Genomic DNA, 12,276 nt, shown 5'->3' with positions numbered 1-12,276 from the left:
TGAATGCAACTCAAATCTAAGTTAGCAGGCAGGGTAATTCCTATGAAGAACAGAATTCTAAGAACAAAATACGCACGAAAATCAGGAACCAAACTTGCTGCTAGCAAGCTTCTTTAGACAACCATGCCAAAATAGCAACTAGCATCTCAGCTGCTATTACCAGCCATATCGGTATCACAGTGAAAGCGTGCCGTATTATGTTAAGCTCACTGTATTGGCATAGGCACAAAAAAGCTGGGAATAAGCACGTGCCCTCTCTAAATCCTGGGGAATAGCTTTCATCTCAATCCAAGAGTGAGAACTGAGCATCAGTGACACAGGTACTCTCAGTGATGTGTCACGCAGCCGACCTCATGCCAAGGAAAGTTTGTTCAACATGTAGGTGAGTGACTTTTACAACTAGCTTTCTATCTCATTTACTACAGAAAGCATACAGCAGTGAAAGACATCTCAAGTTGTTCTTATTTTTGGCTTGGTTTGCTCTGAAAATTACTGGATGTCTTGGGGTAGAGCTGGTCAAGACCTATTCAAGAAAACAATTCAAAAGAAGGAAAATGCCATTTCCAACTACAAACTTCATTGGCTCTGACAAAACTATTGTGTGGAAAGATTCATTGTGTCTCAGGTCAGAGAGGTATGGTTGATAATAACCACAGACTGATGGTTACAGCACTCAACCCCACTTCAAGTTCCAAGCTTACAAAGCCTGGCTCAGTTCAGAACCGTGATTAGAAGCTCGTCTCCCACTCCCATCTGCTGCCAAGTTATTAATGTGCCATCAAGTTATTCTGCAGCATGATTCTCTGAAACTGATAACTGTTCAAATGTGCCTAAAAATTACTTGAGAACAAATTTCAAATCTTAAAATATGTATGCAGCAAGGAAACCTGGAACATCTGTGCAGCCCTCCAAATAAGACTAAAAATCTATTGTGCCGCAAAGATGTTTGGTGGAGGCTTTGAAGCTTTACCTGCATTCTGCTTCTTAAGTTGTTATAAATACTCCATGCAAAAGCCCCATCTGACACCACTGTTATTACTGCTTGTGCAGTTTGAAGGCATTTCCTGGACAAATGCCATATTTCAGATGCAGGTAGAGTGTTTAGTCAAAAGCCAAGACCATTGGCTTTTGACTAAAACCCACAAACATAACCTGTGTGCATATTTAATTCACCACTTTTTCCCATGTTCTAAATGCCAGTATTAGGCAACATACATCAAAGTGTTCTAAAATGTAATAGCCAAGAATATACTGCTATAGCTATGCCTGTAATGAGTATATCTAAATGGTTTCCAAAATCATAGCGTTATGTAAGTATAACGCACTGTTGGAACAGAATGTAATGTGAAAATCCAAAGCCTTTCAATATCCTGCCCACTCCCAAGGTTGTGTAGATTCCCGGACAGCAGTTCAGACTCAGAGTAACAAACCAGGTTTGAGTTAAAGTCAAATGTGCTTCAAAAGACAAAGACAAAGGCTTTGTCCCATTTTCAAATTTAAACGACTCTGTGAAGAATGCCATGCACAGTTAAGCCCACTTTCCTTCTTGCCTCCTTGGTTTCTGTCCCTCTTTGCTTCCTCCACTGCAGACGCTGGGGCTTTAAATCGTATCAACACACTCTGTTACATAAAGCCAAATCATAATAACAACTAGATCTGTGTGGAAGGTGACCATCAAGTGTGTAGCTTGACAATAGTAACTACAAAGACATCATTTCTGAGAGAATCTCTTTGTACTTCAAGTTAGAGCCTCAGATCAGTATTAATGATATCCAAAGTTACTTGCATTTCTCAAGTACACCTGTGTTTAAGATGCACACACAGGTATACTTGAGTAAGTTTTCAAAATACTGTTTTCTAAGACCACTGAAAACAAGAAAGAAAGAGGAAAAAAAAAACAAAACAGAACGGAACAGATTTTTGCTAAGGCACAGTGGGATTAGACAGCTTGGACAGCAAGTCTGCAGCAGGAACAGAACCCAAATACTGAAAAAAAAACAATCCAGTTCAGTAGATAATAGAAGATGCTGTGCTCTTTATGCTGACGTTAGCTGGTATGAGGCTGAAGCAAGTGGCAGGATTGAGACAGGCAAGCATTAGTGCTGCTGACTCACTCTGCAGCAAGAGATTCCCTGATCGGCCTCATTGAACCAGCACAGCCTTGCCTCAAGTTGTTTTTCCAGCAAGTTACAGAACAAGTACAAGCTGCACCGATTAAACTTGCTCTAGGGTCCACCCACCAATAACATGAGGCAATGCCTAATGAAAACATCTTCAAAATGCAAGCAATGTGTTGAGGAACAGAGCTTACATAACTACAGAAAACAATTAAACCTTGGAGAGTTTCTGTATCCCCAGATGTCAACATTTAGAATACAGCTAGCTAAGGGCCACTCTTCACACTTAACAGAAAAAGAAATGGAAGCAAAATGGTAAAATGATTCGCTTACTGCATGCTACCTGAGCTGAATATGGGAAAAGAGGAATCATAGAACGGCCTGGGTTGGAAAGGACCACAATGATCATCTGGTTTCAACCCCCCAGCTATGTGCAGGGTCACCAACCAGCAGACCAGGCTGCCCAGAGCCACATCCAGCCTGGCCTTGAATGCCTCCAGGGATGGAGCAATTAGGTAGCAGTTCCTCACAGCCCGGGTTGGGCACCCTCCCAATGCGTGTTCCTGCCCGCACCGGCACTGCCATCCCAGGGCTTCTCCCACGTTAATCACCATGGAAACCAGCGAAGCCTTCTACAGTCAGCCGGACCCGTCGGATAAACACTGATAATAAGCAACACGAAACGAATGAATGCCTGGAGACCACGGGACAAACTCTAAGTCATCCCGAATCAAGCAAACGAAACAGCAGGATGGGAAAAACGCGTTTACGGGAGAAAAGAGAAAGCTGCGGAACGGAAAGCCCCGGCTACTCCCGAGCTGCAGGGCGGGTGGGCGTGCGGCGGGGGCCGGCAATCCGCCCGCAGAGCCGCCGAGCGGCTGCGCTTGGGTAACGCGAAGCGTCTGTGAGAGCGAGAGGAACCAGCCCGGCGATTAACAGGGAGGGCTCGGAGCCGTCTGTCAGCACGGCGCTAATAACCGGTCTGTAAACGAGCGGGCGGGAGAGCTCTTTCCTCCCGCCAAGCCGTCGGGACCTGGCGCTTCTTCCTCACGGAAAGCGCCGTGAAGAACGGGCGTTCGGGGAACGGGCGCTTTGAGAACGACCTCGGCGGGACGCCTCCCGCCGCACGGACGGACGCGCTCGCACAGCCGCCCCCGCTCTGCCGACGGCTCCGTTTGAACGGGCCACGCTCGCTCTTCAGCCAACGGGCGCCGCGCTGGGCGCTGACGTCACGGGCGGCGGGAGCGGGGCGCTGTGCTGCCGGCCGGCCCGCGCCCGGCACTCGCGTATGTGCGCGGCGCCCAGGAAGATGAGGGTAAGCGCGGCGGGGCGGCGGCAGGTGCCGGTGTTGGGGAGCGGGCGGCCGGCGGGGTAGGAGCGGCTGGCGGAAGCGGCGCGCCCGGCAGAGGGGCGCGCCCGTTGTAAACAGCGGGGAGCACCGTGAGCGGGGGGAGGTAGGAGTCCCGTCCGATAAAGGGCTTCATCACGGTCGGCGCCTCGAGGAGCGTCTCGATGGGGGGTTTGAGACGGCAGTCGGCTTGCCTTACACCCCGAGTAGGAGCTGGCGCGGGGACCGCCGCGGTCCTTACGAGGGAAAAAACGCGTCTGTAGATGGGTGAGGAGCGCTGCTGCGGAGGCTCGGGGCTGCGGCGGCTCGGGGCTGCGGCACATTCCTGCGCACTGCAAGCCTAAGGGAGAGCTGCGGGATACCGAGCATCCTCAGCACCTGCCGGGGCTGAATCGGCAGCTCTCATTTCTTTCGTGTTTCGCTTGTTGACAAGTTGAAGGCACGCAGCCCCGCTGCTCAGCATCGTGGTGCTGCTCCGGGACGAAACAGCGCTGCCCCAGCAGCACGGATGCCCGCCCCGAGCTCTGCCCGTGAAGCCGCAAAACCCAGCCTAGCGTACGAGCACAGCCTCATCCCTTTCGTGTACATCGGTGCTTTTCCCAATGTGACGGTGCCGGCTTAGTTTCATACAGGGCGAGAGAGAGTCCAGCAGCTCCCCCTGCCCCCTTCTCGCTTCACCTTCGCAGCAGCGTGAGGGGAACAGCCGTGATATGACACATAATGTCTCTTTCCATCTTTCCATACAGTGGCTGCACGTTTTGTTGGGCCATCTGGGTACATTGAGCTTGTAGTCAGCTTAAAACCAACCCCAAAGCCCACAGTTTATTTGCCGTTGGTAACTACAGGATACAGATATAACTTGCGGCCAAGCAGAGGGAGGTGGAAACCCCAAGGCTTTGTGTGGTTTTAGTGTTGCGACAGCAGGTTTGTTTCCTAAGCAAAAATCTCCAAAGAGACTGTTATTAGAGCTGTATGTTACAGCCAGTCCATATTACAGCACGCAGTGCCACGCAGCCCACGGTGTGAGGAAAGGTGCAGCCCTGCTGCTGCAAGTGATATCCCTGTGCAGCAGATGCCCTTCTGCAAAGACATCCAGCTACAGAAATGGGGAAAGATTTATTATCGTGAGTCAGGTGTTTTGCCCACAGATGACCTCAAAGAAGTAGGAAGAGAGATGCTGTATCACAGTTGTTGTTTGCTCAGTAAGGCAGAGTCCAAAAAACATTTTGCGTTTTCATCCCTGTTTTATGCATAAGGAGCCAAGGGAAAACAGGAGAGAAAAGGAAAATTGAGCACAGCGAGGAGAATTTTTACAGTTTCTGCATCTACAAGCCCTAGTACTGTAGTTTCATGAGCATTTCAAACCCAAAATGCAACTCAATTATGTGCGACTGTATGGACTCAGAACACAGCTCTCATGTCCAGGGTGCATTGAAGTCAAGTATATAATTGTGTGTAATGTATGCCTCTGTAAAACCCATGCAGTAAACATACTCTCAAAACAACCTTGTCTTTTTCTTTTTTCCTTTTGCCACTTCCACAGGAAACTATGCCCCAGACGCCAATATTTTCCAGCATGCTTGGCTCCAGCTGTAGTGGACAAGTGCAGCCTGATACAGAGAGATGCGTGGACCCTGTTTATCAGGATGGGAACATTGTTTCTGGATCATTGGAGGCCTTGATAGAGCGCCTGGTACCCACCATGGACTATTATCCAGATGTAAGTAGGCACTGAAAGGTTTGTTTTCTTCCTGTAGTTTTCCTAAGATAGCGCCAATCTGAATCCTAAACAAAAGAAATTCTGTCTCCATCCAAATCATGATTAAGATGTAGATTAAAGAAGCATTTCTTTTGCTTGTAATACTCATTCACTAAATATGTTACTCAATAGGGATGCTCCTTTCTGCCTTTTAATAAGAACACCTGTTAGAGAGATAAAGCCATGTGAACCCAAATGGGTGCCCTGAGAGCCAATTAAAAGCAGCATTAGCCACAATTTTCAGTCCCTCTAAGCTGCTTTACCTCTAATGCAGCCAAGATTAACGTCTAACCATCTCCTACCTAGGGAAGTGGACCAATTCTTTCAGCTGAAATCAGCTCTAGGGATTTTTGTTTTGTTTTGTTTTCCCCTTAATTTTCTATGCATCTCCTAGTTAGATCATCAGAAAAAAAATAATAATAATACAACACATTGATTGTAATTAAAATGCTGTCTCTCTCAATACATTTCTGTGTATTTTATATATATTTATATATATTCTGTGCATTTTCTTATTACAGCAAGTGCTGTAATAACACTTTTGAGCCTAGAAATGATTTGGCAATGATTAGATGTCCTCACTGCAGTCCCCCGAAGTAAATGTTGCTGGTAATTCTAGGGCATGATGTAAGAGTATGAATGAGTGATACTACTGAGTGATCACACTATCACTTAAAACGTCCCTTTGTACCCATCAATGAAAGACATTATTTAAACAAACTGACAAAAATCAGATTATATAGCGTATATTCCATCCGACCTGTGAGAAAGCAGCATGACAGAAACAACCCAACTCATTCTAGGACTGACAGAGTGACAGGAGTCTGCAGTCAGTGTTGACTGCTATGTAGAACTTAACTGTGGCAGAGCAGGCCATTCTAGCCTGTACCTCATGGAACGTTTCTCCATCTCATCAGCACAGAACTTACTCACTGTGCTTTAACACTGGTCACAATAAAACCTACTTAAGCTCTCACATACACACCACCCAGTTTCCAATCACTATACACAGTAAATACACTCCCCTTCCACATGAGACCCCCCACGAGTTCAGTGGTATAAGCAGCAGAATTCCAAGCAATTATTAGTGAGAGATAAAAACAGGAGAAAATCAGAGTGTCTTAATGTTCTGGTTCAATCCTAAAGCTCTCATTTAATTAAGCTTATGTACAATTGCACTAACTTCAATAGATGCTAAGTACCAAATGCTCTATAAGGCACAGAGGAATGTCCGTACTTAGGCATTCCACTTGACTTTCCCTCCACCCCCAAGTACGTGGGGTAGAAAGAAGGCAGAGCTCAAAGAGAAACACAAAATTCAGTATACCAGTTAAACAGCTTTAGACTGCCAAAGGCAAACGTTCCAAGGAATCAGCTCCAGCTCCTTTTATTTAATACTAGTTAATGTAGTTACTTGCTGCTTGGATTTCTGGAATATCACTAAGTTTTTTTAAGTAGCTGTTAATGTACATCCCTTATTGTAACATAGAATCTATATATAACACTACTAGTCTGAAAATGGTTCCATAAAGCTAGCGGTACTTAAGGGATCTGTGAGTTATTTTGGAATGTTGTTGGTTTCCATGGTGCTCTCACATAACCCGTGCAAGGGAACATCACAGTCCATGTGAGCACAGAGCCCATCAGGAGGCTGCAGTTCAAATGGACAGCAAACTGACAGCTGAGTGATACAGCAGAAGCAATCGAGGGAATTCCTGGGACAGGGAGCTGGAAAATGGTATTAAACCAAATTCATCTCCTATATAGCAGGACACATTCTTTTAGATAAATCAGATCACCCAATTTAGTTAAAAGAATTAATTTGACAGCAAGTGGATGAATAAGCTTTGAATGACAGAGATGGAACTGTATTTGAGTCGTTTCCAAATGCAAGCTTTGGATTTCAATTCAGATTTCTGTTTATACTTAATTTCTTGCCCATTTCTATTTTTAGGGAAGTTAGAGCGGTAGCCATTTAGTGTCGAGGTGCTGTCAGTAGGGGGACTAATACCTTTTGCTCAAGAGGAAGGTGTAAGCACCTCCCAGCTTCACGTCTCTGGCTGCACACGCACAAAAGGATAGCAAGGCACCAGCAGTTAAGTTCCATCATGAGAAGATATTCGGTGTGTTAGCAGAGGTTACCTTTAGTTTCAAGGAAACACATTTATAAATTACTGTACTGCTGCAAATTTCCAGATTAATACAGCTGAAAGCAATGCTTAGAAGGCACACAAAGCTGAAGATTGTAGTCACCTTCCAGATGGAAAAAAAGGGGGTGGAGGAGAAAGCAAAACAGTATCTTTCTGTTCTCGTTACAGAGGAAAACAAAAATGTATTTGCCATGTTGGCAGGACAAGAGACAGATGAGAAAGGACAGGAAAGATAAGGACCTACATTTGTATACTGCTCTTTTGAGGTTTGTTTGTGTAGAGGGACTTGCTCAGCTCACAGGAAAATGTATACTTGTGAGACAGAGGAGTTCGAGAGGTTAGGAATAGAATGTATCAGTCTGCAACTCTTGTGCCCAAGCAAAAAACATTTTAAGAAAATATTTCACAAACATAAGACTGAGCAATGAGCGCACAAAGGGATTTTTTTCTTTTTTTTCCTTCCCCGGACAACAGCAGTACATTCTTGGGTCAGAGAGTAACAATTCCTCCTTTAGTCTTGCATGCTTGCCTTTTTTTAAATATAATTCAGCTCATCTCTTAGCAACAACTTTAGGCACTAAAGGAATCCGCCTTCTTTTTCTCTTGTAAAGCACAAGACCCTTTTTGTGGCAGCTAAGTTGTTCTAAATGCAGAAAGGAATTTTTTTTTTGCCTTTTCTCTCAAATACCTGTCACTTTTATGGGGTAAGCAGAGCTTAACTTTCAGTCTCACAGCTTATGGAAGCATTTTTAATCAGTCTTTATCAAAGCTGCCTGCTTCTTAGCTAAATTGCCTTCTCCAAACCGTCTTCACATGCGAGGGACTGCCTGTGAGAAGAGTGTAGGTCTTTACACTGTTATAACACCTTGCTAATATATGAGGGCTGCTCTGAAAGTAATGCCTTCTATTTTATTATCTTGACCCACAATGCCAGAAGCAGATGTTGGTGGTATGGCAGTAGAGGCTGAACCTTCCCCTCAGTATTCCATTACATTTTGTTGCTGTGTGACAGATGGCAGCAGAGGGGCATTGACAGAACATTGTCTGACATGGAAGTGCATATGAAGCAAAGGTGTGTTGTTAAATCTCTCTGCATGGAAAAAATGGCATCTGGTGACATTCACTGATGCTTGCTGAACATGTGTCTCTATCAAATCCTGTTACTGAGTTCTTCATATCTGTTGTAGCTTCCATGGAAATAAATAAGAGGCATTACTTATGGAATGGCCTACAGTGGAGTACAGGTGTAACAAGTAACAGAAATCCATGATCTAGAGAAGACATCTGACATTCGTATGGAGTATTTGCTGTCCGTTACAACCATATTCCTAACAACTGTGACCTGCTGCTAAGCTGCAATGCATGGCTCAGTTCAGCCTCAATTTTCCTTATTGGACAGGAAGTGGTTATTAGCAGAGAGGCAGAGATGAGGCTCAGCCCTGCTCTAGGACATGTTCAACTCATTTCTTACTTGCTGTTAACCAGCATAGGCAACACTAGTATCAAAAAAGAAAAAGAAAAGCAAGCTGAGGAATAAGAGCAGATCCTCATGAATTGTAAACCAGTGTGTCTTAATTGACCATAGAAGAACAATTTCGTTTGCCAACAAACTGAGCCCAATCCCAGCAATGTGACTTGAAAAGTGGAGTGAAAGTACAGCAGATGGGTTCCAGAAATATGATAATTTGTTTCTAAAACTTAGCAGTTCAGTGTGGTCTGGAAAAATACTGCACATGTCCAGTGCAGATGCCATGGATTAAGAGAGAAAGCAAGCCTTGAACGGAAAGCTGTGCTTTTATGGCCACGTATCTTCGCATGTCTTTCCAATTCAGCACTTTTTTGGACATCATACACAGCACTATCAGAGACCAAAGAGAAGTATAGGTCATCTAGGTTGCTCTCTTCTTACAGTGCAAAAACAGGGGAATGTACTCTGAGCAGGGCTTTCTTGCAGTTACTCTGAACAAACACTATGCCACATCAAACAGGCTCCCACCAAGAAGACCAACACTAGAATTAGTACAACAAGCAAAATTATATCTTTCCTTAAAAAAAAAAAAATCCAGTTTATCAGAGCTAAGGTCACTGACAGGGCAGGGCAGCTTGCATTTCTGTTTCTCGCCACTTCAATGTACGGGCATCTTTCTGTCAGGGTTCCACACTCCCAAGTACACATGAACATGGGGAAGAGATGAAAGTACACAAGTCCATAATTGTTTTTTCACCTCTTTCTTCCTTAAATGGAAAATAGGGTAAAAGCTATGAAGAGCTGCTTCATGTTTCCAGAACAGACATTTTCACACAACAGCTGCTGTATCCAACAGCTAAATTCCTTTCCCAGATAGGCCAGACTCACAGTTCCAAGTTCAGGGATGCACTGATAGAAACAAGCACAGAAATTGGCTAAAAAGAAGTCAAGATAACCAGGTACAGATTATTCCCCCAAAACCAACACTGCTCTCTCTCATGTTTTAATTCCCAATGTGGGTTGTATCAGTTGAAGGATCATTCTCACATACATCAGCATAAAAGGTTCTGATACGTTGATAAGTGTCTTGTTTTGTGAATCATTTTAGCTCTTCAGCCTGATGTTCAAATCAGAACGCATATTTTAAACGCCTCTGCTGTATCACAGTCTGTTTCTTCATTAGCTTCCTCCACAAGTTTGGGACAGAGCTAGATTTTCCAGAGACGTGTGCTTAATCTATTACACACTTCATGCACTCGCACATTCTCAACACATTGATTTCTAGTTAACTTCATTTATTTCAAAAACAACAACAACAAAAAAAAACACTCTTTTTTCCCCTCCCTTCTGATATTTGGCATATTTTAGTGTTAGATTTATGCTCTAGGTACTTGAGAAGTTGAAATATTTTTCTTTAATAGCAATTCCTTGTAGTTAAAGAGAAACTCCGTAGTCTTTTCTGGAGTCTGAGATATCACTGTTTATCTATAAGTGTGCTATAGAGACTACAAGCAGCAAAATTCAGTTGTTAATAGCACAGGTGCTATGTTTTAGACATCTGGCCTAAGTTTCCTTGCCTAATCCAAGGTAGTTCACTGACTGTTGGCACACCTGGCTGTGGTCTGCCAAGTCACACTTCTAATATACCACGTGCAGATGGCAAAGCAACAGCACGCTTTGCAAATGTAACATAGGGTAAATGAAATCTGTAGTCAAGGAGATGCCCTACAATTTCCCAACTACAGATTTTGTCAGAAAGCCTCAATAGGAAGACAGAAGTCCTTATTGAGATGCTACTATTGTTACTCTAGCAATTACATCCAATACAGAAGACAAGTCTGAAACACTGAAGCAAGATCAGGACGTGAAGGCATTCGTTCTCACATCAATATGACTGCACAGAGTATCATTTGGAATATAATGCATTACAGCTTTTAAAATGGAAATAGGCTATTTCTAATGAGAAATAATAACTGTTGACACTTCCTAGCACTATTCATGCTGAGGAGAGTCTGAAACAGGCCCCATACCAATTAAGTCACGCCTAAAACTGAATTATTGTCATACAGCCTCAATCTAAGGTACAGATTGTGTCAATGATTGTGGGGAAAAAGGAAAAAAACCATACATGAAAAAATTATATCTGTGGTTTGGAACACACACAAAGCAGTTTTCTCTTGCTTGAAGGACGGCAATCACTTCCGAAGAAATCAAGAAATTACAGTATTTGTGTGACATAAACATCCTACATTGGATGTATTTCATTTGTCTTTTTGGTGAGTGATAACTAGTTAGGCATATTACGTTTGGAATTCTGAAAACAACAGCAGCACTCTTAAAGTCTACTGTGAAGAAGAAATGCAGAGCTAGAAAACACCACGACATCTCTGAAAGAGGGAAAAATTACTCAAAGTTTAATGACAGAAAGCTACATTCCTGTTTTATAGACTAGTTTTTGTTACAAGTCTCCAGGGAAGACAGATGATTCTCACTGGTTACTCAAACTTGCTTTTTCCCCTCTCTGCTCCCACAGAGGACTTACATCTTCACTTTCCTGTTGAGCTCCCGAGTCTTCATTCACCCACATGAGCTCCTGGCTAAAGTGGGACAGATCTGCATTAAACAGAAGCAGCAGCTGGAAGCCGGGACCGAGGCAGAAAAGGTAAATGAGCCACTTCAGCTGGCAGTGCTAGTGGCATTTATTTCCCACCCTTTCCTTTTCGTTGTAAAGCTAGATAGATTGATAAAGAATAAATTGAAATCGTCATCAGCACTTATTGCTGAATATGCTTTTATTTGGGTCTTCCTCCTTGAAGCTCTATTGCTTCTCTGAGAACTACTAATGTAGGTTGTGTAGTAGCTCAGATTGGAAATAATGCAACTTTGCTCCAGCATGCAGCACTGACCTGCAGCTTAAAGCAATGTGTATCGGCCACAGACCTGCCCAGCAAGCTGTTTGGGCTTTTGCCAAGCAAGGTCTGTCTGGGATCTTATTGCAGTCACCCCTGTCACGTTCTCAGAGTTGAGAGCTCTGCTGTAGGTGCATAAAACCTGTTTTTGATGGAGCGTTACAAGTCAGCGTGATGGTAAATAAGGAAATTTCATCTGATGAAAATTAAGGGATGCAGTACTTAAAATAGTAGCCTATGCTTGCACATCTGATTACACAGCTTTACCACAACTGATTAAACCCAACTGGGTGAGTTTATGATATGCACTGATATCCATTTAAGTCTCCCCATATGGAGAAAGTGCACTGAAGGACCTGACTAAAGATGAAGTACCAGAATAGTCCCAGCTGGGATGCAAATGTAAGTGGCAGAAACAAGGATGAAATCAGCAAATACTTAAAAGATCTGAACTGTTCAAATCCTGTGCTTATTTTAGATCCATTCTTCTATTATGAGAAATAATAAGCTCACATTCCTGATTCT

At 43.7% G+C, this 12,276-nt stretch overlaps 1 protein-coding gene across 2 annotated transcripts in view; it reads left to right on the top strand.

Moving 5' to 3' along the window:
• RASGEF1A (RasGEF domain family member 1A) overlaps window positions 1–12,276 on the top strand; it is a gene marked incomplete at both ends in the record, with an annotated part of 42,684 nt that overhangs the window by 17,126 nt on the left and 13,282 nt on the right. Inside the window, 3 exons of one of the 2 annotated variants that reach the window (XM_079535480.1) lie at window positions 3,406–3,432; window positions 5,009–5,185; window positions 11,376–11,504. In XM_079535480.1, the coding sequence (XP_079391606.1) occupies window positions 3,406–3,432; window positions 5,009–5,185; window positions 11,376–11,504 (333 nt within the window). Of the gene's footprint in view, window positions 1–3,405; window positions 3,433–5,008; window positions 5,186–11,375; window positions 11,505–12,276 lie in introns of those variants that run through there. The other variant, XM_079535479.1, reaches the window with a different exon arrangement.

The sequence above is a fragment of the Tetrao urogallus genome (genome assembly GCF_951394365.1).
Source record: "Tetrao urogallus genome assembly, chromosome: 5".
In the NCBI taxonomy this organism is placed as follows: Eukaryota; Metazoa; Chordata; class Aves; order Galliformes; family Phasianidae; genus Tetrao; species Tetrao urogallus.
This window is presented reverse-complemented; position numbering and strand designations above follow the sequence as displayed.